This window comes from Mchenga conophoros, linkage group LG17 (genome assembly GCF_057382185.1).
Source record: "Mchenga conophoros isolate Kocher_MC1m ecotype Shallow Benthic linkage group LG17, M_conophoros_male_GT1.1, whole genome shotgun sequence".
NCBI lineage: Eukaryota > Metazoa > Chordata > Actinopteri > Cichliformes > Cichlidae > Mchenga > Mchenga conophoros.
In genome coordinates this window covers 31,736,828-31,763,148 of record NC_140542.1, presented here as the reverse complement: position 1 = coordinate 31,763,148, position 26,321 = coordinate 31,736,828, and the positions used below count along the sequence as shown (strand labels likewise).

General features: G+C 39.9%; 2 protein-coding genes across 2 annotated transcripts; one reads left to right on the top strand and one right to left on the bottom strand.

Moving 5' to 3' along the window:
- Positions 1 to 4,748: 4,748 nt before the first annotated feature.
- LOC146555746 (uncharacterized) lies at positions 4,749 to 6,888 on the bottom strand. Its single transcript, XM_085251092.1, has one exon. It carries the CDS (start codon positions 6,886 to 6,888, stop codon positions 6,193 to 6,195), a length of 696 nt encoding a protein of 231 aa, XP_085107218.1. The 3' UTR covers positions 4,749 to 6,192.
- A 14,626-nt stretch (positions 6,889 to 21,514) lies between these two features.
- tmem229a (transmembrane protein 229A) lies at positions 21,515 to 25,498 on the top strand. The gene has a single exon (XM_085252241.1). The coding sequence runs from the start codon at positions 21,611 to 21,613 to the stop codon at positions 22,673 to 22,675; it is 1,065 nt and encodes a 354-aa protein (XP_085108367.1). The 5' UTR covers positions 21,515 to 21,610; the 3' UTR covers positions 22,676 to 25,498.
- Positions 25,499 to 26,321: the final 823 nt, after the last annotated feature.

Below are 26,321 nucleotides of genomic sequence, written 5' to 3'. Positions count from 1 at the left end.
GAAAGGTTTTGTTTTTGTTTTTCCCCTCATTGAATTTTTTTTCCATCAACAGCAAAGAAGCATCTTGACAACCACCTTCATTTAAGTTTAACATCTTTATTTTAGGATTCGGAGGGATTTTGACATCGCGGAGTTGAGCACGGTGTCTTATTTCCATATCCGAGCTTTTGTTATGCTTATCAAAGACGCCAAAAATAGGCTTTACAGAGCAACAATAGAGAGAGCTTTCTCTTGAAAGGTGATTCTTAATGATAAAATGGCCTTATCTTTCACTAGACCCAGTGACTGTATCCTGTGGCATCCTGTGTAGGTGCTAAATTAGTTCTGTCAAGAAAAAAAGCGCATTAGTACAACATAATTCGTAATTCGGTAAAGTTACATTTTTTGTAATATATTGTGCCAAATCATAACAATTCATTCATATTCATTTTGTGGCATTTTTTATTTAAAGACCTCACACTGCTATAAATGGAAATTGATAATGCTACACTCACTGGCTCTCCTCCTTTCATCAGCTTCTACAGAGATATAAAAGTTGAGGTCATCTGTGACATCTTTGCTCTTAAGAGCTCAGACTGACATGCTTGCTGCAGAGGATGCTGAATGTTTTTGTTCTGCAGTCAAGGCTGGCCTCATTGACATCTGAGCCTTCGGTTTATTCCAACAAAAGCTTTGTGTTACTAAAGGTGTGTTTAGAACAACACAGGAAAGGTGAGGCTAATTTGGAGTGATGCACATCCAGCAGCACCTGCAGGTCTGCCACCAACTTCAATCACAAGCTGGCTCCCCAAATGAGCACAAAAACTTTGAGAACTCCCTTTGTCTCCAAACCTGTTTTTGATCTTTGTGGAGAGGCATAGCAAGGGTAAGAAGGGTCTCCACTTTGGGAACTTGAGAATAGCATCCCTGTGTTTTGCGGTAGTTCTCTTGGTTTCTTTAGAGTTTGCGCTTCAGCACTCACTGGAGCGGGATGAGAGTCCCTACCTCCAAGTATGAGGTCATTGTTCTCTTCTGGAAAACAATGGAATGCTTCCTCTAGGCTGGGGCGGAGAGTCTGCCTCAAGCAAAGTTCAAGTACTTATTCACAAGTGATGGGAAGATGGAGATGTGAGTGGGGCCAACGGATTGGTGCTGAGTCAAAAAACTGCCACATGAAATCTTAGTTATGACTGAAAAAGTGATGTTGTAGGTACAAGTGGCTAAAATGAGTTTGTTTCGTAGGTTGACTGGGCTCAGCCTCAGGGTTAGGGTGAGGAGCTCAGACTCTGAGATACCTCTCAGAGCAGAGCTGCTGCTCATGCGTATTGGTTACGATGCCTCCTGGGTGCCCAACCTTTGAAGGTTTTCTGGGCACGCCCAACTGGGAGTAGATTCAAAATACAATGGAGAGATTATGCTCTATATCTATCTGTATATCGGGAGCACTTTGGAATCCGCCAGGAGGAACTGGAAACTGGCTGAATAGGACACCTGGAGTAACCTCCTTAGCCTGCTGCCACTGTGACCTGACTCTGGTTTAAGAGGATGGATGGATGGATGGATGGATGGATGGATGGATGGATGGATGGATGAGTAAGGACTCTCAAAAAAACCCTGTTACCGGCGTTAACACCAGTTATACAGTATACGGAGTATGTTCATAACCTCCAATCAGGCTTTAGCAAGGTTTTAGTCTGAGGTGGCCAAGGACAACCCTAGTCACCTGTTATCATCTCTTAGCTCCATTGCCAGGTCAAAGAACATGGAAACTCCATAAAGAACAGCTCATGCTGAATTAGGTCATATAGGCCAGAGGTCATCTATGTCCTGGCAGACAAGCCACCTGCGGCTTTCTCCTGTTTACCTTCTGGTGCCATAGCTAATAAAAAACATCCTACACTCTGCTTTTTCACTGCACATCCACACACAAGCACTGACCCGACAGCTCCCTCTTGTACTCTAGCGCTCTTATATCTTTATTTATTCTCTCTCATGTGATCACTCAGTCCCTGCCTGTCTCACTCTGTCTGTCTGTATGTGGATAACAGCACAGGCAGGGATAGCGCTGTCTGTAAACACAGCTGAGAAGCAGGCTTGGCTGAGGATTCAGACAAAGGCAAAACCAAAGGACTTGGAGAGTGACACAAAAGGAGCTTCATAAATGATCCATATCTGTTCTACTGCAGGTCTAATACATGCCTCAGCTGGTGGAAGGCTAGACCAATCAGAGCATGACATACATTCATAGAGTCTCAGTATCCCATGGCTGCAATTTTCCAGACCTCCCCTGTGGCTTACAGAGGATGGTAAACAAAATTGACAGGATTCACACAGGCTTACAATACGTAATACATAACAGAGTCTGTCTGTCCATTACTATCCATCCTCCTTCTTTTGTTCCATCCCTGAAAATAACCACAGAAGTAGTCCCACCAACAGCCTGAGCTCTTTCCCCGGGCAGCTAAAATTAAATCATGCCATCCGATTCTGCCCTGGCTGTCTAGACAAAGAAAGAGAAACACAGAAAGAGTTGGAGAAGTCCGGATAAAAAACCAGAGGAACACAGAGCAGAGACTGTTTGGTACTCATTATAAGTAATAATGAGGATGAGCAAAGGTCAAAGGAAGGATAAAAAGACTTGTAACTGTATTGTATTGTATTGTATTGTATCTTTATTTGTTTCAGACATATAAAACAAAAAACAATATATACACACTACATATATTTTCATTTACAGATACGAATATATATGTAGATATACACACACACACGTATGTGTTCAGATAAACAAAAAATGTATAATGAAATAAAACAAAATCGTCTGACATAATGTAACAATGTTTGGTCTGAAAAGGAGTAGGAAGAAGTATGAACATACTTATTAATTCCTACCCCTGCTCAACATCTTATTGATCCCACATAATTCACCTAATTCCCATCATCACATACTCCACACGATACACGAGGAGAACCTATATAAACTTGGCTACCGTGATTGATATAATTTGGATATAATTTGATATTTTTATACATACAATGGGTGATCATCTTTATCGGTATCATATTCTTCCAAAATCAGTTTTCGAAGTATTTTCATGAACTTACTAATTCCTGAGCATTGCTGTAGATCTATAGTAAAACTATTCCACAGTTTTACCCCATAAATAGTGACACAAAAGGTTTTAACCTTTGACCGTGCTTTAAGAATCCTTAGATTCAATTTCCCCCTCAATTCATAGTCTCCTTCTCTGTCATAGAACATCCTCTGTATATTTCCTGGTAACATATTGTATCTGGCCTTGTACATAATTTTTGCAGTTTTATATTTTATAAGATCCATAAACTTCAGTATTTTTAATTTCAAAAACATGATGTTAGTATGGTCTCTAAATCCTGCTTTATTAATCATCCTGATTGCTTTTTTTTAAATTTTACATATTGGTTGAAGTGCAGTTTTATATGTGTTTCCCCAAATTTCCACACAGTATTCCAAATATGGCAATATAAGTGAACAATAAAGTACCCGGAGTGATTTGGAAGGCAAAAAATATTTAACTTTACTTAGTACGGAGATGCTTCTTGACAGTTTGGCTTGTATATGCTTTATGTGAGGTTTCCAGCAGATTTTGTTATCTATTATCACACCCAGAAATTTTGTATCCGAAACTTGCTCTATTTCAACATTGTTTACTAATAATTTTGCTCCTGCATCTTTTTTACAATTTCCGAATAACATAAATGTAGTTTTTTCCAAATTTAATGATAGCTTATTTCTATCAAACCATGTTTTCAGTTTAATCATTTCTTGTGTGACAATTTCCAAAAGCTGCTGTAAGTTCTCTCCAGTACAAAAAATATTTGTATCATCTGCAAATAGAATAAACTGTAGTATATCTGATGTTCTGCATATATCATTGATATAGAGGATAAACAGCTTTGGTCCCAATACTGACCCCTGCGGAACTCCACAAACAATGTCCATACACTCTGATTGATATTCCCCAATTTTCACAAATTGCTGCCTGTCTCTCAAATAACTCTTTACCCATTCTAACACCACTCCTCTAATGCCGTAGTACTCCAGTTTATCAAGTAATATGTCATGATTAATTGTGTCAAAAGCTTTTTTTAGGTCAATGAATACACTAACTATACATTGTCTTTTATCTATATTGTTGGTGATATTTTCGATCAGTTCCATTAATGCCAATGATGTTGATCTATTTGATCTGAAACCATACTGACTATCCATTATTATTTTGTGTTTATCTATAAATTTGTCAAGTCTATTACTAAAGACTTTTTCCAGTATTTTTGAAAATTGAGAAAGTAGAGAGACAGGCCTATAATTTGTGAATTGGTGTCTGTCACCATTTTTAAACAGTGGTGTTACTTTAGCTGTTTTCATTTGTTTTGGGAATGTACCAGTTTGTAAGGACAAATTGCAAATGTGTGTTAAGGGTTTGGAAATGCCCTCTATCACTCTCTTAACGATTTCCATATCAATGTCGTCAGAGTCTGTAGAGTTTTTTGTTTGTGATTTCCCAACAATATCAATGATTTCCATTTCTTCCACCACCTTTAAGAACATTGAATGAGGATTGCGGTCAATGAGTCTAGTTTCTTTCTCTACAGAATCTGTTATATCAGGAATTGTTTCAGCCAAGTCTGGCCCAACACTTACAAAGAATTTGTTGAAATCATTTACCACATCGCTCATATTAGTAATATTTCTATCATTATTTGCAAAATACGAAGGATAGTCTGCCTGCCCCGAGCCCTTTTTGATGATGGTATTTAATGTTTTCCAGATCCCTTTAATATTATTTTTATTCATAATCAGTAATTTTTCATAGTATTCCTTTTTACATGACCTTAAAATACTCGTTAATTTATTTTTATATTTCTTGTATTTATTTTCAGCTTCTGTACTTCTGTTCATTATAAATTCTCTGTATAAGGTATTTTTCTTCTTACATGCATTTTGCAATCCTTTTGTAATCCATGGGCACTCTGCATATTTTTGTTTTTTACTATATTTCTTTACTGGGCAATGACTATTATATAACAGTTTAAATTTTCCTAAAAAAATCTCATAAGCTTTATCAATATTTTTTTCCTTATACAGCATCTCCCATTCTTGCTTGAGTAAATCACTTTTGAATGCGTTTATTGACTCTTCTGTTCTCACTCGTTTGTATTTTATTGTGTTTTGCTGTTTAACCTTCCTGTAATTGCTGTTATACACTATAAAAACAGGTAGATGATCACTGATGTCATTAATTAGGAGACCACTTATGGTTCTATTTTCTATTTCATTAGTAAATATATTGTCTATTAGGGTTGCCGACTGTGCTGTAATCCTGCTGGGCTTAGTGATCACTGGAAAAAGTCCCAAGCTATACATTGTATTAATAAATTCCTCTGTCGCTCTCTGCTTGTTTGGATTTAGTAGATCTATGTTAAAATCCCCACAAATGAACATGACTTTTTGATTTGTCCTAATGAATGTTTTATCTACCCACTCCTTAAAAATTTCAATATTAGAACCTGGTGTTCTATATATACAGCTTACAATGACATTTTTCTCTTTTCCCATACTAATTTCTATTGTTACACACTCTAATATATTATCTACTGCCATCGTCATTTTTTCTACCACCTTGTATTTTAAATTTTTATCCACAAACAAGGCCACACCACCGCCATTCTTATTCTTTCTATTTGTAAGATTTAATTCATATCCATCTATTACAAAGTCCTCTCCTTTCTGTTTATTAATCCATGTTTCAGATACTGCAATCACACTGAATGGATGTGTAAATTTGCTTAAATATTCCCTTATTTTGTGAAAATTTGCATATAAACTTCTACTATTAAAGTGGATTATAGATATTTTGCCGTCGACCTTGACAGTTTTGTTGAATTGTTCTTCAGTATGATAGTAGCAGGTATTTTTGATGTTAAAAAAGTTCAGTTCTGGATCAATGTCCTGCTCTGTGAAGTGTGTTTTGTATTCCGTGTTTACTGGTGAATTTATCTCCTGATTAGCAATCCTTTGTGGTAGCAATGTATAATTCCCAGATAATGAATTAATTGATTGTTTCATCCTTGAATACGTTACGCTTTAGCTTCCGTTGTTGTCTTCTATTACCTGCTTTGATGACTGTAGATTGTTTGTCCCGCCCCTTGCCTTTGTAGTCAAGTGACCTGTTAATATTTTTCCAGATCCTGGATGCATTTGATGACCAGCACCTTGGCTTCCTCCGGTGTACCGTTGAGCTTTATAAATATTTTACAGTTTGCAGTCCAGGTGTTCTGAATTTTACCCAGTTTCTTTAGGTATCGTGCTTTCTTCGCTATGTCAGCATTGGATTTGGTTAGATGGTCATTCATGTAGATGTTCGATCCTTTTAGTTTCCTCCCCTGCTTCAGCAGTGCATTCTTGTGTTTCCTGTTTACAAATCTTATGATGATAGCTGGTTTATCACTAGCATTTCTCCTGGGCAAGGGGTGGCATGCCTCGATGTTATTACAGTCCAGGTCGATCCCTTTCGACTGCAAGAAACCAGCTACTTGTTGCTCCGCAGAGCTCCCATCCAGATCTCCTTGCTCCTCTTTACTGCCAGCAGTCACAGCCCGAGCATATGACCGGGGTTTTATGTACAGCCCTGTGATGATCACGTCGTTCATTCTGGTATATTGCTCCAGGTCCGCGACCCTGCTCTCCAGATAGACGATCTGTTTCTCCTTCTCTGCATTCTGGTTACGTAGCGACCTTATTTCCTCGACTAAGTCTAGGATATATTTCTGTTGTAGCTTGATAGCCGATGTTTCCTCAGTTAGAAAGTCCAATGACTTTTTGATGTCCTCAATTTCATCGGCGCTCGGTGTTCTCTTAGGCCCCATTGAGCTTGTTGTCTTGCTCGCTCCGTTCACCGTCTTGTCACTGTTGATTTACTTGTTGGTGCCTTGCTAGAGGATCCTGGGCCCAGTGGCTGCTGGAGGATCCTGGGCCTGGTGGAGCAGTAGGATCCTGGGCCTAGTGGCTGCTGGAAGAGCCTGGGCCTGGTGGCTGCTGGAGGATCCTGGGCCTGGTGGAGCAGTAGGATCCTGGGCCTAGTGACTGCTGGAAGAGCCTGGGCCTGGTGGAGCAGTAGGATCCTGGGCCTAGTGACTGCTGGAAGAGCCTGGGCCTGGTGGAGCAGTAGGATCCTGGGCCTAGTGGCTGCTGGAAGAGCCTGGGCCTGTCAGAGTGAGTCAACAGATATGCAAAGAGCAGGTAGGAAAAAAGAGATATAGCAGTGTGAAAAATATGCGTAAGAGCAGGTAATGTGGGCTACTCTTGTTTGTGTGTATGATGTTACTTATCCTTTAGCTTAGCCTCTGCCAACAATATAACAGAAGGGATGGGTATCGAAAACCGGTTCTTGTTGAGAACCGGTTCCCACTGTTTCAATTCCTTGGAATTGTTTGCCATTTTTGCAAACGATTCCCTTAATCGATTCCAGTCGCCCCGAATGACGTCACCACATTGCGGAGCGTCATTTACCTGGCAGGAAACACGGCGCGTAAGCAGCTCAAACGCTCAAAAGTTTGATTATACTTTACGAGAACGGATGACAACAGGGCAACTTGCAATACTTGCAAAGTGGATATTTCATTTACGAATATGCAAAAGCATTTGCTCACAAAACACGCGATGACCTTAAATGAATGTCGTGTTTTTAATTCCGCTCCGGACTCGTGAATCTCAACCCAGCAGCAGCGGTAACGGTTGCACGTCCTCTCCCGTTAATGCGGCAGGTAAATAATCAACTAACAGTGCATATTATGTTAGCGCGATCTGCCTTATTACAAAACCTGCTATTACTGTGCATTTAGGTGACCATGATGAGAGAGACAGATGGAGTCTGGCTGGCTCAGATGCTGGCAGTTGTCGCTGCAGTCTACCGGTAGCGTCTCCTTTCAGGCCAGGATAGACGAATGTCACCGAGCAGTGTCACCGAGGAGAAGTCAAAGTCTGAAATAGAGTTTGGGCAATAAGAAATGATGTTTACATTTTTAAGTTAGCATTGAGACGAAGTATGAGAGGTTGCTGTTGCTATGCTATGAAAGGTGCATACTGAACTTTAGAGAGGCTGTTTCTGTCTTTCATATTTAACCCTATGACCCTATATTGCAGGAGGAAGCTGGAGTACTTGGAGGAAAACCACTCCAGTTACTCTGTATGGCATCTGTTCCTTATGTGCACCACATATGATCACTTCTAAGCTTTGTATTTGTATCATGCTCATTGCATGATACAAATACAAATACAAATACTGGCCATTTACCATGATCCTCCAGATCCCATCAGGCGACCACATCTGTAGGAACCTGAGCAAATGTGGTTGAAGCACAGACAGTTTTTGTGATTGAATCAAGGTCCCCTTGAATCCTGCCACCACTTTCTCATAGAAAATGCACAAAGACATTTCCTTAAAAACACAATTTCCTTTGAATTGACTGATGCTGGTGCATCTAAAATCCACTGCAATACTTGTGAATCAAATTTGACCCAGAACAGCATGTACAACTGTTTAAAACCTTAAAATATTTTGATTTTTGTGGGCTTTTTTGGGTCACTATAAGAAAAGTATTAAAGTTTCAGACTAAAAGAAAAGAAATTTAGACTATTTTTGCTGCTGTCAAATGTCAAACCAGGTCAAACTGAATCTGCAATAATACATAAGGGTTACGGCAAAGTCACAAGTCTTTGTAAAAGATTCAACTGGGATGAGGGGGAAAACAACTGCAGTGTTTTGGAAAGAAAACGAGACAAAGAAGCAAGAGGTTTATCAACATTTTAAAACAGCTTACATAAGTGTGGCTGTAGGAAAAACACACACATACACACACATACACACGCATATGCAAAACCTGGTCTGCAGGTCAACAGAAGGAGTGAGCCAAACAAGCAAGCGCTCCTTTCCACAGAAAGGAGTGGGCAGCTTAAACTCTGGCAAAAACAATGGTCCACTGACATCAGCCGTGCCCCCTCTCTGCTGAGCTGATGGCTGAGTGGAGTCAGCTGGACCTGAACCACCAGCACCATGAGACACAAGAGAGAAAGACAGAGGAAGAGGGGGGGAAACAACCCACTTCACATAGGCCATAACATGTTTATTGATTTCAAAGCAAAGCACTCAAGGTTGAAAATGTTACTATGAGTGCTGAGCGAGTTTTTGAAGGGACTTTTGAAATGTCACCCAAAAAAAGAAAAAAATGGGAGACGAAGAACATGCAGCAGTCGGGTTGACAAAAGAGAATCTTAGACTATAATGCTTGTAAAGAAAGAAGTGTTTGTGTTTCATCCATCCAACCATTTCGTTAAATCCAATTCAGGGTCGTGCATGGCTGGAGCTTATCCCAGCTTTCATGGAGCGAGAGGTGGGGTAAACCCCACACAGATCACCAGTCTATCGCAGGGCTAACACAAAGACACAGACGTATGTTCATGTTTTTCAAATCACACACTGCAAATTCAGTATATTGTCACAGTAGAGCTCTAAGCTAAATGCTAATATCGGCAAGCTCACAATGACAGTGATAACAGCTTTATACTCTGAAAGCTGTGCACACTGGAAGAGAAAATAGTTGCCCCCATATGAGTAGAAATGGGTCAGGGAGCACAAATATGATATGAATAAGGTAAAGTTTTTGTATTTGTAAAAGCCCAGAAATTTTTGACCACACTTTGTATGTGTTAGCAAGCTACAGTAGTTATCGTAGGAAGTTGTAAAAAGAAGAAAAGCACACTCCGAATTTCCTAAATCTCTGAGTAAATCTTTCCAAAGCTTAACAGATCTCAACTCAGTAGAGCACCTTTGGGATGTGGCAGATTTGCCTCATCGATGTACAGCCGGCAAATCTGTTGCAACTGCATGATGCTGTCATGTCAGTATATGGAACAAAATCTCTGTGTAATGTTTCCATTGCTTTATGGAATCTGTGCTAAGAAGAATGCATTCAATTCAATTTTGTTTGTTTTTATTTTAAGGCAAAGACCCTACAATCATACAAAGAAAACAGGAAAAAACAACAGTTATATTAACCATTTTGGTAACAGTGGAAAGGAAAAACTCCCTTTTAACAGGAAGAAACCTCTGGCAAACCAGGAGGGAGGCGAAACCATCTGCCACAACTGGTTGAGGGTAAGGGGACAAGAGGAATTAAAACAGCTCTGAAGCCCAAAAGGGATCCAAACTAGTACTATGAAGGTGCAGCTAATGAAGTGGTGGGTAATTAGCCTAAAACCTACAAATGTGGACATAACAGGATCAGGATTGTCACAGTTGTGCGATTCGTCCTGCTGATGTCTCACATCTTTATCAGCTTTTGCCTAACTAAAAAGATTTACCTTGTAGCAGTGCTGCTTTTACATCTTTCTTTGTCTTTTCTTTACTTCTTTGACGAATAGAAAGACATGAAAAATATATATAATGTAAGTAGAGAGCCACAATTTACAGTGTTATCCTGACAGCGAGGAGCACTTGTTTGCACTCTGTCTATGACAGCAAGGGAAGAAAAATCCTGATGAGGAGAAGAGGTAACAAGCACTGCCACAGTCAGTAGAATATCAGTCTAACAAACATGAAAGAAGAAAAGAGCAATGTGAAATGCAAAAGCTATGCACAGGTAACAAAAAAAGGAAAACAAAGGTTAGGATGAGGTTAAGGGTGGAAAAGGGTGGAGGGAGGCTATTTAAGACAAGGGTAAAGGAGGGGTCACTAAGGTTACAGCAGGGGGAGAGGCGGGGCAGAGAGAGGAGGAGAGGGTGAGCAGGAAAATGAGATGTGTGATGATGGTTAGGAAGCACAGATTAATTATACTAGGAAATCTACTGGGAGTTACTCAGAAGAGAAGAGAAGAGAAGAGAAGAGAAGAGAAGAGAAGAGAAGAGAAGAGAAGAGAAGAGAAGAGAAGAGAAGAGAAGAGAAGGCAAAAATAAAGGAAGCTTGGAAGAGAAGGTGAGGAAAGCTGAAAGTCTCCAACAATAGAATTATGTAGCAAGTGTTAAATGAATATTTAAATAATATTGCCCATCGTCCTTGGAGAAGATGTGGTTCATAAAATTGTAGCGGAGGAGAAGCAATCAGTGAATACCAGTTGGGCGAGTGTGAGTCAGTCACAAATGAATTAGAATATCAAAAGCAGAGGAGAGGAGCGAGCATTCAGAGGCAGATGCAGCAAGAGCAGAGAGGTATAAAGCAAGGTGACACAGGGTGAGTCAGGTTGTTATGTTGCTGTGTGACCAGGTGAGGCCCGGAGGGTCTCAGGGTTGCACAGAATTTCAAATGAGGAAGAAACTGCAAACAAAAGCTGCCACAACATTCGGGAACGGTGCAAACCTCCAATCAGTTAGATGATCTTTATCACCTCCTTTCTCCCCCTTCTCCCAACTCCGTAAGGAGCACTACTAATTCCCATGTACTCATGCAGATTTCCACATTTAAGCGACAGGCACAGGCCTGCTTTTGAAATCTCGAGATGAGAAAAGTATAAAAGGAAAAATGCACATGCACGTGCAGGCTAGATACACAAACACATCACTATACCCAACCTGACCATGTGAGACAATATGAGAACATAGGGCCAGCAGTCCATTCAATAACAGCTCAAATTGGAGGAAATGGGTTCTGAAATTACATTTTCAGGTTCTCATTTTAAGTGCATGACTGGAGATTCGCATTCATTTCCTGTGGGACAGAGGCGGAGGTGTGGGTAGGAGATGGGGTCAAGCGTCACATCAATCAGGCGTAGCGCAGTTTCATCTTACAGCCATTCACAACCTGTAACGAGCTTAACGGGACGAGAAAATGTTTTTTTTTTCTGCCCAATTGAAGAGAGGCTATCAAACACCTGGTGTGTCCATTTTGTTCATTTACAAGCGCCTTTTTCATGTGAAGCGAGTGTGCTAGAAATGTCCTGTGATGGACTAAACGTATTTGGATTGTGTGCCTCAAATGGAGTGACGTCCTGTACGATGACAGCAGGAGCAGAATGATTCCAGCCAGCACAGTGCGGTGAGCGTTTGGCCATTATTTGAGCCATACGTGCCCAGGAGGGTGAACATCATGTTTTGTTTTGGGGTTGTTGTTTTTTTTTGTTTTTTTTTGGGGGGGGGGGGGGGTTTAAAAGAAAAACATTTTGGTGTCAGAGGGGCCCACCCAAGCCATGGGAGTCTGTGTCGCACTGCTGCCATCTAGTGTGTAATTCCAAAGAGACAATATTTTGAAGCAGCACAAAGAGGATAGGGATATATACATATATATGTACAGGTATTGCATTGGTGGTGCTGCATTTTGGTATTATATTGGTTACAATAATAGACAAGTTATTGTTCATGACATGTATGCATGTTGTTGCTTGTGTGTCATTTAAATACTTGAAATCTCTGAACATTAGTAAAGTCAAGTCAAGTCAAAGTTAAGTTATAAATGTACATTACACATAACAGTCACTAAATCCACAATAAATATGCACTTTAAAAGGTAAGGTGTGATGGAAAACAGCAGCAGAGCGAAGGATCTCATGTGGCATTAAGAGAGAGGAAATGCATTCTGAAATTAAGATGCAGTTAGGGCCCTTAAATTGGGACAGGGACAGCTTTTTCTGTTTGTGGTTCTGTACATTACCACAATGAATTTTAAATCAAACAACTCAGACGTATTTGAAGCACAGACTTTCAGTTTAATTCAGTGGTCTGAACAAAAAGATTGCATAAAACTATGAGGAAATAAATTGTTTTTAACACAATTCCTTCATTTCAGGGGCTCAAAAGTTAATTAAATCAGTGATAAATAGACTGGTTCTGTGGCACTTTTCTACTCCGAGCACTCAAAGTGCTTTGCACAACTGAAAATAAAATGTTAATTTCTAATACTTGGTTGAAAACCCTTTGCTGGCAATGACAGCCTGAAGTCTTGAACTTATGGACAGCCCCAGATTCTGCGCTTCCTTCTTTTTTAATGCTCTGCCAGGCCTTTACTGCAGCAGCTTTCAGTTGCTGTTTTTTGTGGGCATTTTTGTCCAAGGTTTACTCTTTAACAAGTGAATTGCTCAGTTCTGTTAAGATTAAGTGACTGACTTGGCCATTCAAGAATATTCCTCGTCTTTGCTTTACTAAAGTCCTGGGTTGTTTTGACTAAACGTTTTGGGTCGTTGTGCATCTGTATTATGGAACACCGCCCAATCAATTTGACTGCATTTAGCTGGATTTGAGTATGTCTCTGAACACCTCAGCATTCATCTGGCTGCTTCTGTCCTGTGTCACATCATCAGCAAACACTAGTGTCCCAGCGTCACCGGCAGCCATGCACACCCAAACCATCACACTGCCTCCACCCTGTTTTACAGATGATGCGGTTGCTATGGATCATGAGATGTTTCACGCCTTCTCCATACTTTCTTCTTGCCATCATTCTGATAGAGGTTGATCTTGTGTTCGTCTGTCCAAAGAATGTTTTTCCAGAACTCTGCTGGCATATGTAGATGTTTTTTTAGCTAAGTCCAATCTAGCCTTTCTATTCTTGAGGCTTATGAATGGTTTACAACTTTCAGTGAACCCTCTGTATTTATTTTCAGTCTTGGTAGACTTGGATATCAATACGCCTACCTCTGGTTTTTTATTTGGTTGGCTTTTGTGGAAGGCTTTCTCTTCACCATGGAAATGATTCTGTGATCACCCGCCACTGTTTTCTTTTGTGGACGTCCAGGTCTTTTGCATTGCTGAATTCACCAGTGCTTGCTTTCTTTCTCACGATGTACCAAGCTGTAGATTTTGCCACTCGTAATATTGTAGCAACTTCTCAGATTTGAGTTTTCTGTTTTTGCAGCTGAAGGATGGCTTGTTTCATTCTTTAGCCGCATGTTGTCTGTTCACAGCAAAATCTTCCAAATGCAAGCACCACACCTCAGATCAACTCCAGGCCTTTAATCTGCTTAATTGATTAATGACATAACAAAGGAATTACCCATACCTGCTCATAATATAGCCTTTGAGTTAATTGTCCAATTATTTTTGGTCCCTTTTAAAAGAGGATGGCACATGTTAAGGATCTGAAATTCCTAAACCCTTCATCTAATTTAAATATGGATACCCTCAAATGAAAGCTGAGAGCCTACACATTATGTCCGTGTCCATCATACATCTATAACTGGAATATGTTTCATTAAACAGGCAAAAAACCACACAACTTGTGTCAGATTCTAGAGTCAGCATGACAGGCTATATTTATGTTTTGTGCTGACACACCCTTTTATAATCATATTCATTATACTTTCTACATCATTTCCTCTGTCTTCCTTTTTATTTAATTATTATTATCTTACTAGGATTCTCCTGAAAAAGCATTAAAATGCACCACATTTACAAAAGAGACAAGACTGACAGACTGTAGGACATAAGCTCAAGGTCTACAGAGTTTTAAACACGGACACGCTGGACATCAGACACGCTGATAGGTCACTGAAGAACAGGCTGAAGTGTGGTAATGGTTGCATGAAGCATCCAGATCAAAGGCATTTCACTCACTTCTTTTAAGTCTCATAAATCTGCAGGAATTTGTTTTGCTGGACTGATTTTAAATGACAACTGCTCATGAGGGAAAGAAGCCAGCTTTATTGTTTGACTCCTCAGTGAAGTATGGCACTGAATAGTTTATGTGCATGATTATAATAACCAAGGCATTGTGAAACGTCAAATGTGCTGGAGCTGTAATAAATGAGGATTACTCAAAATAATTTTGCAACACCCTGAGATCATTTACAACCCCACAAAAACATTTTTTATCTGGATTAGTAATGAACTTTCATCTATTTTTTTTCTTCTCATGATAGAACAAATATTTGCTTTTCTGTGTTCTCCGATAAATGAAATTAAACTGTAAAATATGAGTGAGAGCATGGAGAAATACAAAGAAATCCAATATAGGAGGCAGTGCTGGCGTTTTCTATCTCTTTTGTGGACTCAGATGAGATCAAATGGAAGCTTCACTACACAGAATAATATTCGAAAATCCAGAAATGATATGAAGAAAATCATTTTCAGTTTGATTTCTATTACCAGGATCTTTCGCACTGAGGTTTACAATATAATACAGTATCATGCTGAGCCTTTGGCTTATATATAACCTTGTTAATTAAAGAATGGTCCGTATATTTGTAATATACTGCCTGCAAACACAAAGTCTACTGAATAAAAAACTTTTCAGTCTGTCAAAAGCCAAGACTTGTTAAAAACTAGTGTAAATCAGAATGGATTTTGAGTCTTTTTTTCTTTTCTTTTCTTTTTTTACATAGTCGCTAAGTTTATACAGCAATCTGTTACTGAGCTGCACCTACCAAGTTAGTTAAATGTAGCATCAAGATTCAGAGCAGAGATCAATGCAAGTGCCTATTTAATCAATAAATATCTCTAATTTTCTTCATGCACTGAAGGCGCACTGCACTCTTTCTACTTATTCTGTCTGTCAGGATGTGCATGACTAGCTGACTAGCCGACTAATCGTTGTTGCTGTCACTAGTCGGTACTGGACTTGCTAGGCCAGGGGTGCCCAATCCCGGGTCCTCGAGAGCTACTATCCTGCAGCTTTTAGATGCATCCCTACTCCAACACAGCTGAATCAAATGGTTTGATCTCTTCAGCATGCCATCATGTTTGGCAAAGGCCTGATAACAAGCCATTCATTTGATTCAGGTGTGTGGGAACAAGGATGCATCTAAAAGCTGCAGGACGGTAGCTCTCGAGGACCGGGATTGGGCACCCCTGTGCTAGGCATTTAATCTAATTGTTAGAATTTTAATTGATGCCCAGGGCTGGTAAATTATAATTAACTTCCTCCAAAAGGTGATTGGGCTCTCCCTAGCCATAGGGTGAGGAGTTCAGTAATTATGGAGCGGTCCAGAGTTGAGCAGCTAGTCCTCTACATTGAAAGGAAACGGCTAAAGGTGTTGCCTATTGGTTAAAGTGTTCCAGCTGAGTATGTCCTACTGTGAGGAGGCCCTAGCATAGAGCCAGGGCATGCTGGAGATATTACATTCATTGGCTGGCCTGGGAAAGGGTTGAGGTTTCCCCATATAAATATAACCTGAGAAGGATGAAGAGCAAGAAGAGGCGCCATCATGGAAGGACAAGGCCCTACACGGTATGTACCACCAGCAGATAGAAGAAGTGGCTGATGTCAAGCAATCTTACCAGTGGCTGGACAAAGCTGGATTGAATGACAATCCAGCAGATAATAGGTAAGAGAAAAATCTGTGCCGAGTATGACCTGGAAGTCCTGAGGTCAAAATGGGAAACACCGACTAGGGTGATGGAGAATGACCAAGCTAAGATCCTGTGGACTTCAGATAAGTGGTGGACGAGCAGAGGAAGCCCGCATAGCAAGCTGGTCTGGCCCAGATCTGGTATCAAGCCGGCACTGCTGGCTGACTTCTGGCATGGTAAGTGGTATGTCATCCAGATATGGGCCAGGCCTGGAATAGATGGCACTGTCTATGTTCCTATTTTCCTATTTTAGTTAGAAGATCCAAATGCCATGTTGCAATACTATACTGCTATGGTAGCCAACCTTTCAAATGCAGGTTTGACAGGTTTGTGAGTGTGCACTTTATCCAAAACCTAGTGACGGTTTACTCACCTTTGCCGGTGGATGGCTGTAGCTCAGGAGGTAGAGCAGGGCACCTACTAATCAGGTTAGTGGTTCGATCCATGGCTCCTCCAGTCTACATGTCAAGAGTAAGAATGTGTGTGGCTGTAGTTAAGAAGCGCTCAATTTAGAGAAAGTGTATAAATGTGGCATGTTGTATAGAGCACTCTGAGTAATCCGGGAGAGTAGAAAAGTGCTATATGAGAATCAGTCCATTCAGTGTCTAAACAGAGTTTCATCATGTTACTTTTGCACTATCATGTTCCATCGCATGTTGTTATTACATGGCTTGATTAAGGTACACATTAGGCTGACATCTGGGGCCAGAGCTGAAACTGTTCTGGGCCAGAGCTGAAACTGTTCTGGGCCAGCACAGGGCCAGCAGTGTGTCTGCAACTGGCCTTGTGCTGGCCCATGTGTGGGCCACATCATCAGATCTGGGCCACCAAAGGGCCGTCATTCTTTGCGGTATGTGGGCCATCTGTAAGCACATTGTGTGGGCCAGATCCAGGCCATACCAATTTTGCTATGTGGAAGACGGCCGTATAGTGATAGATGTAGCTATAGCAAGTGATAGCAACGTGAAAGAAGGAACAAGAGAAGCTCGAGAAGTATCAAGCACCAGAAGGAGCACAAGCGGTGAACCTCCTAGGACCTGGCATCCACATATGTGGACATCACATTTTGGGTTATTTAGACCAAAATACTCAATTTTGCTTTACAAGGGCCTGATAACCACTTACGAGGACATTATACTGCTACTGTTATATCAAATATTTAAACAAATATCCTCATATGTGGCTCTTATTTTTCTTAAAAACAAAAATAAGGTAAAAAAAAAAATCTGGTAATTCTTTGTTTTGACGTTCTTGGGCCCCAATATGCCCAAATATCAAAGAGAAATTAAAAATGCATACCGTGGAAGAGTTCGGGTCTTAGGAGGTTAATACTAATAACTAATGATTAAATGCAGAGTGTTGTGTAAGCAAATAGTGAATGGAAAAAAAGGTGAGTGTAGACGAAAAACCAAGAGCATCATTCCACTGCAGCCTAGACCTATTGCAGGTCTAGGCTGCAATAGGTCCAGCAGCCTAGACCTATTGCAGCATAACTAAGGAGGGTTTGAAGTCACCTGATCCAGCCCTGACTGTATGCTTTATTAAAAAGGAAAGATTTAAGCCTAATCTTAAAAGTAGAGAGGGTGTCTGTCTCCTGAATCCAAACTGAGAGCTAGCTCCATAGAAGAATGGTCTGAAAGCTGGCGGCTCCCATTCTACACATAAAGTTAGGAGGGTGTGTTACTGTTAAAGAAGAGGTAATGGAGTGAGGTATGTAATAGAGGGAGTGATATCGCTCTGCTGGCATATATATTTGACCCTGACTATTTGAAATGTGTTCTGCTTTCTCGCCTCTAAATCTGCTGTCACTATTCTGTGACTGAGATAATACTAAGCCAGCAGAGGAGCGCCGTTATCTCCGTGCCCCAAAAAGACCACTGATATCTCTATTTCCTGTGCGGGTGCGTGCGCACAAATACACACACACACATGCATAAACAGATACACTTCTTTCCCAGAAGTGCAACCTACAGATGCATGCCGACACTCCCAGAAATCACTCAGCACAAACAACTTGCGCTGAATCTTTTTTTTTTTTTTTTCATTTTCTGTCTGTGAAACCATGACTGCTGAAATAGGTGGAATATAAACAGTGGCATATTCATTCTGTCTCAGCAGGCGCACACACACACAAACACACACAGACGTCCTCTGAGTAAAGCAACCCAGGCAGAAACAGTCAGGGCTCAAATGAAAACACACATCTCGAGAAGAGATAAGCGAGCCGCGGCATCTTTCACGAGAGACTTTTTGTAGTTGCGTCAACAATTGTTGCACCGTGTCACCCACACCGCCTGGATTCACATCAAAGCCTGCGATGAAAATGCACTCAGTTCTCTTTAGTGAACATGAGCTCCACAGTAACATGCTCAGCAGTGCCCCCGTGTGGTCATACAGGGACACCGAGCACATTATTGCATTGTATATGACCATAAGACCAAAATAATGCATTGTACAACACTGAAGGCTTTGCAAGGGATTGCGATTTAAAGTTGTCTCGCTAACATTTTATACAAGTCTCTGAGAATTGAAGCCTCTCTGCTGGACACACTATGTGATCACACCATTTTTAAATCACCCAAGGATCTTTTCCTGCATTAAAAAAATGTCATCAAATGTAATGTTGGCCAGCATATAGACCAGTCGTGGGTGCTGGCTACATGTAGGATTAGTGCAGTCTGCGTCTGGCCTGTACAGCGTGGTTAAATGCGACTCATAAACTCAAGTTTCACTTCCTGAAAGCCTAAAATGCTTTCTCACTGTGCGCGAAGCTCTTGCAAAGGCTGTGGGCATTTCGACAGCATAGTGCAGGCTGAGAGCGTATATTTTTGTGTCTACTGGTTATCACGTAGCCTATTGCTCATATTTCCACTAAGTTCAGTTATAAAATCATTGTGGTCACTATCACGTTTGCTATGTCGTGAGTCTAACTGTTGCTGGAGTAGTGGGTGATAATTCGATTTAATCTATTCCTCTGAACGACTGAGAAAGACGTTTTTAACCCATCTTTTTATCGATTAAAGATCACGACAGTGCAGCAGTAACAGTGAAGGAAACCTCAAGAGGAAGTAGAGAAACATCATTGTTAGTCTGCATGCAGACTGAATCTAATGACTGCATTTTTGTTTTGTTTTCTTACTCTAATGTAAGAATAAATAAATACATAAAACAAATTTGAACACGTGATTTAGGATTAAGGTTATCCCTCAATCCCTCAATACACTGCTTTACTGTGTGGCTTTTACAAATGAGTTTAGTTAGCCTAGCATAACAGCAGAGTAATCGGCTGTAATTATCATTAATGAGTCGTAATTATACAGCGTCAGGACGTCGCAGGGGGACGTGAGCTCAATTACTAACCACGTCTGCAGCCATGCTGCCTTCTCTATCAGCTCGTGTTGCGTTCAGCTGCTATTGGAAATGTGCAAAATCAGCACTGTGTTTCTTCACTGACATCAGTGGCTGCGCATCAAACTGCGTGATCATCATATTTATAATTTCTAGCATGACTGTGGGTTGTAGCGTTTTTGTTGCATACAGTTGGTTTCATATTTTATTCTATTATTGTTCAAATGGAGTGTTGTGCAAAAGTCTTGGATCACCCCTCATTTCTCTAAAAGTGATCTTGAGCAACAGTCTAATGGCAGGGGTAGGGAACTCCAGGCCTCGAGAGCCGGTGTTCTGCAGGTTTTAGATGTGTCCTTGATCCAACACAGCTGATTTAAATGGCTAAATTAGCTCCTCAACATGTCTTGAAGTTCTCCAGAGGCCTGGTAATGAACTAATCATTTGATTCAGGTGTGGTGACCCAGGGTGAGATCTAAAACCTGCAGGACACCAGCTCTCGAGGACTAACGTTTCCTACCCCTGGCCTAATGGTCTTTCAAAGTTTGTGTCTGGACACTTCTTTTATAAGGCTCTAAACACTGATGTGTGAATTGATCAGCTATTAAGCAACAAAGTCAAGCGATGAGACAGTGTTTTATCTAGACATAAAGGACTTAGCTGTCTGTCACAGAAACATGTAATTTATTACATTTTTTTTAGATAAACCTTGAAAAGTGACACATTTTACAGACGTAAATTAGTATTTTTGAACCAACAAGAAGCTGCAAATCTGCCATTTCTTGCACATGTTCTTTTTCTTGCACATGTTCTTTTTCAGCTATTTATTAATAAGTGACTTTTATGTATATATATGCCTGTATATATTGTGTTATTCTTAGTTAGGGTATTGTCTGTCTTTGTTAATGTTTGTTTATAATGGAGCACTGTAACAAAAAATAATTTCCCCTAGGGATCAATAAAGTATTCTGATTCTGATTTCTTGGCATTGTTTGTATTTTGGCCTTTAAAAAAATGAGGAAACTGAAACAAGTGGAAAACAAAAATAAGAAGTGGGAGGCCTAAACATAACAAATGGGGGCATCTTAAATTACAAGGAACCTTGCCTATGAGAGTTCAGGGTATGTTGAAGAATAAACGTGGTCATGGTGACTTTAAAGCTCATTAGAATTGTACAAAATCCGCTTTTGTTTTGTTCGGGTTTTTTTAATTTATTTGTTTTTTGCCTTATAGACTGTATTTCTATGTATGTTTGTACCTGTTTTAATAAATGTCTGGAATCGTTTCCTATTTTCCTTGCAAAATATTGGAAAATGTGGGTTCTTCATGACATTTTCAGTGTTGCATTGTAGTGAATGTGAATGTACACCTGTACATTTTTTCACATCTCTTTTAAACAGTTTGTAAATTAAAGCAACCAATGCATTCCTTTTAAAATGTAGGCCTACTGTGACATATTTTCATAAGTGGGTACATGTTTTATTCGTGCTGTAACAACAGAAAGAACACACATCGAGGACATACATCCCACCACTGGCTTCATTCTGGTCTGTAATTCAGCTGTCGTTTATGTACTATGCTGAAAAATATCACTGTGCCCACAAAGGAAAGGAGAAGACTGGCGGGTAATTAACATGTATAAACAATTCAGTTTCAAAGTTGAATTTGCAAATGCCTTATCGGGAAGGAAATCCGCTAAACAAATTAGTTAAACCTCAAGTACAGCCCGCGGAAAGGGCGTCTTGATGAGAAAAAGTAAGCGTAAACAGCACATTTATGGTACGTAGGAAAACTAAAACCCTGTCAAAGTGTACTCAGAAAACTGTTTCTTCTGGGGAGCACGTGAACGCAGCATCCCGTACTCTTGCAGGAGATGCTTTTAGTCGCAGCTCGCTCACTGCGCGTCTGCAGCACAACATAAAAGAAAACAATGCACAGGAAGGGGACAGCTGGAGCTCTCCGCACAGAGTGATCATGGCCGGTCGGTGGCGCGACGGTGCTCGCGTGTGTTCGGGAGAGCAGGACGGTGGCCTCAAACCGGCACGAAAGCTCCGCCAGCAGCAAGAACCGGGCTCAGACACCGGGGACGCGACGGAGCCGCCGCGAGGACTGCCGCGATGGATGCGGCTTTACTTCTACGGGATGCACGGCGTGACTCTGGATGTCCTGCTGTCATCCTTACAGGGGCTTTTGCACTCACGGGACCCTAAGCTGATGGGCTTTTCCTCTCCGTATCTTTGCATCATGCATTCGCTGACCCATTTTGCGCTGGAAAAGATCTACTCACAGAAGAGGTGCTTCCTAGGTCGGCCTGTGGTGTTTCATCTTGTTTTCTACCCGTCCATCTACATCGGGCTGCAGATTCTGATCGGGAACATTAACACTTTGGCCGAGCAAGTGAGGGTGGTTTCTGGGACTCAGCTGGTAGTGCATTACATCCTGGCTCTCTACTTCTCTCAGGTGTTTCACAGAGAGCTGTCACATCTACAGTATCGCCCATCATTCTCCGCTGACCTCCAGCTGGAAGGCAGACCCCCGCACGGTCTTCCCGGCTTTGCGCGCTTCTTATTCTTCGGGATGCACGGCTTTCTGGACGAGGTCCTTTTCACCTCTCTGTTCAACCTGGTGGAGAAGTCTGACAGGACCCTCAGCGGTCACACGTCCCTGTGGTCTTTCCTGATGTACGGAAGCTGCAGCTTCGTGGTGGAGAAGCTCTACCTTTACCTGCACTTCAGCCTGGGCTGGGGGTCCTGGCGACGACTCCCCATCTACATCTGCTTCATCTACACGTGGGAATTCTCGTGGGGTCTGGTCCTGAGGCAGTTTAACGCTTGCTCGTGGGATTACTCCCACTATCCTCACAACTTCATGGGACTTATCACCCTGCTCTACCTGCCCGGGTGGATCTGCTTGAGTCTCTATCAGGACGTGCTGTCCAATGTCCTGCTGAGAATCAAGTGCACCAAAGATGTGCATGATTTAAGTGAAGAGAATGGAGACGTCAATGGACAACTGGAGCCAAACAAAAAGCAACTTTAATTCTAAGTTTGATGGTTGTAAACTAATATATAAGTGAGGAAGAAATACAACTAATTTAATAAGGGACATCTATTTATTATCAGGCAGTAAACAACAAAAATCAGAGTCTACGTTACACCTTCTAAAAATGAACATTTGTCCATATATCAAAATATTGGTAGCACTTTATAATACAGTCCACGATCAAGGGTGTAATAGACTTAAATGGAATTTACATGTAGACAAACTTGAATAAGAGGGTAATAATTCAACTCTTTTTTTTTTTACAGGAAAGCAGAAAAATGTTCTTAAGTACTGCATTTGTAATTTAAGTAGTGCACAACATCTGGGTATTTTACAGGAAATGAGATAGAAATCAATCATTTTAAGTAGTGTATTATTTCCATCTATTTTAGTGAACAAAAAAAGATCCAAATTTTATTCTATATTTATGCTCTACTTTTTATATTGACATTGTGAATTGCATTGGTGTGCCTCAGAGTATAAGTGGGCGGATCAATCCAAATACTGTTAGATATAATACCGAAGCTAGTATTGGTGTTGGATTGATACTAGTGTGATAGGATTGAAATTTTGTTTCTAGGTTGGACTCCAAGGAAAAGTAAACACCAGCCCGATTACTCTATTGTTAAAAGATCACATGGGCCACCTGTGTGGCCTGCAGTATTTGCAACTTTTAGTTTTTTCTTCTAAGTGGGAAAGGTACTTTTATAGGTAATATAAATGGAAAATTGAATATAATCCAGAAAAAAATGCAAAAAGTACAGCATATTTACAGTATAGGATGGTTAAACTCAGAGAAAAAGAAAATACCTGGACATAATAGACTACTTAAAATTATAATTATTTCTTCTTTCCTGTAAAAACTTGACTTTTTAGCTCTAATTCTAGTTTATCTACTGCTAAGTACTTATAGGTAAATAATTATCATTTGTGGGTTTACCACTATCATTCATGCAGTACCTAAAATTATATACAGTATAATTATTTCTTCTTCCCTGTAAAAGCTTGAATTATTACCCCTAATTCTAATGAGTCTACTACTAATTATATCTAGATTAATATAATAACATTGTCATTTCAGATAAAATACATTGGCATACCAATTCTAATTCTAGAGTTATTGCTCTCTTAGCTGCGCTCTGTATTATAAAATACTATCAGATTTTTTAATACGTTTCATTTTCTTCAGGCTGGTGAAGATTGGTGTGTTCAGCAAGATTTTCTGTGGAGGTAATAACTTCTGGAAGTTACGAGTCGACCCTAACCCTCGTTACCTGTGCTTTTATTCTGCTCTGCCTGATATTTTAGGGTATAGCAAGGAATTCAAAACTTTGGACCCTAACTGTTTAAATTCAATTACTGCCGTTTTTACCCATTTAGTGGAAAATACAGTTGTAACATGAACAACTTTTACATGTCCTCATGACTTTGAAAGTGTGAAGATTCCGTTTTGTATGGATTGCAGTGACTGATTTCCCGTTCTTCACATATGGCAGATGTGTTTTGGATTTGATCGCTTACGTTATTCACCTATACATCAGCATGCTTTAAGTGTCCTATCTGCATGCTAAAATACCAGTAAAGCTTTCTTTTATTCATTAACTCACATGTATCAACTAATATTCCAAAGTCAGTATTTTTAAGACAGAGTCATCTGTTAATTTTTCACCTTTTTATTCGACTCCTTAACATTTCAAAACAAACTGCATCCACTCAGCTTGTTAACATGATCACAGAGCAATGCATGGCAATTCTTAGAGTTGATATAAACCCAGTGGTATATGTAGCAAAGGAATCCGTAGCTAAATGATTATGAGGAGACATGATGTTGCAGTTTCTTTTTCATGACCCAAACACTGATTTGCTCGAGTGCCTTCCTGCGCAAACTGAGTCCAAGCGACACAAAAAAAACTCAGCTTTTTATCTGCAAGTGCTACAATTGTGGGTCGAAAGGAAGTGCCTGACTGAAAATGGATTTTGGGGGCCAATGTCAATATTGATTTTTTTATTGATATACAAAATATGTGACTTAGTGATATATGGGTTAATATAATATTGATATAATATAGGCCATACCGGTTCACCAACATACTGTAGCAGCCAGTCACCTATATGTATCACCTGTATCATCTATATTCTCTAGATATTAACCTCCTATGCTGCCTCATTAGAAGTAATATGCTTCAATGAACTGCAAAGAAATGATTCTGCTCTGTGACCTTTTTGAACACCATTAAAATATTAGAATCAGTCACTTTGCACTTAGAATTAGAAACACGATGATCTTCTCTGGGATTGATTGATTATTTAGGTGACAAATTATTTTTTGTCTATACAAATTTAGAAGCATACTTTGCACAGGTGCTTTATTTTATTATTTTGTTTATTAACAAATATTCATATTAATTGTTTTTTTAGTTTTAAAGCCCTTTGAAATTCTACTGATATGATTAGCACTGAGAGCTGAACTGAACCCTACTCAGCCTAATACTTTGGCTACTGATTTTTTTTCCTTGTTTAACCTGGCAGCTACACTGGTGTTCTTAAACATTTACACTCTGTCCCACATGAATAACTTTGTACAACTTACAGTTTTTTTCCATGACAGAATAACTGTATTTTAATCATACTTAACTTTCGTGTTTGGCTGTGCACTTTTTGAAGATTTTAAAAAAAATGACCAAACTACTTTTAAAAAGCTATAAAAAAAAAAGAACGTTTGAAAGAAATTGCACAATAACTAAAAAAAAATATCTCTAACTTGCAATGGCATGTACTGTATGACTTAGAATTTTAAATAAAAATACAATTTTCCTGTGACGCAGCTGGTATTCCTTCATTTCTTTAACATTTGCATTATTCAGCAGAGGCACAATTACACCATATCTATGGAAATATTTACTTCCTGTTGAAGAGTCAAGGTTAAAAGTTAAAAGCAGTCCAGGCGTAAAGTGAAAGGGTAAATCAAACCCTTATACAGAGGTTTTGCCCTGTGGAGGGTGCGGTTTCTTTTTATTTACTGACTTGGTGTTTGCATTCTGCTAAAAGGCTAGGAACAAAAAAGGTCTGCCAGACACTGGTAACTATAGGAAATACTTGTAGTTTTCCATACCACAAGCTTGAACAAATCTCAGCAGATCCAGGCACACAAGCAACAGAATCAAGACAATCATTTTCTTTAGTGCATAAGATAATAGTTCCTGGCACAACCTGATAATATGTGTGTTATCTGTAATTACTGCTTTCTGGTTGAGTTAGCACTGATATAAATCAAATAAGACAGAGAAAATTGCAAAAAAGCAATGTAATTCATTTAAATTTTTAGTTATGTGATGCTGGGGTTTTTTGTATAGTTGTGTTCACTTTCTCACTCCCTCTCTTTCTCCCCGCGACACCATGGAGATCATTGTGACATAAGCAAATACGAACATTTAGACATCACACACACCACCCAGAGGACTCTGAGTGAATACACCAGTGACCTACAATATTTACTGTAAATCACAATGGGAGCAACATACACCAAGCCTCATTAACACGTTCAATCAGAAGTAATCTGTGACTGCTGTTTATAAAAATGAACATGCATTTTCAACATATCTTTTGGTATCTAATACTAGGAAGTGAAACTGAACAGTTGGCT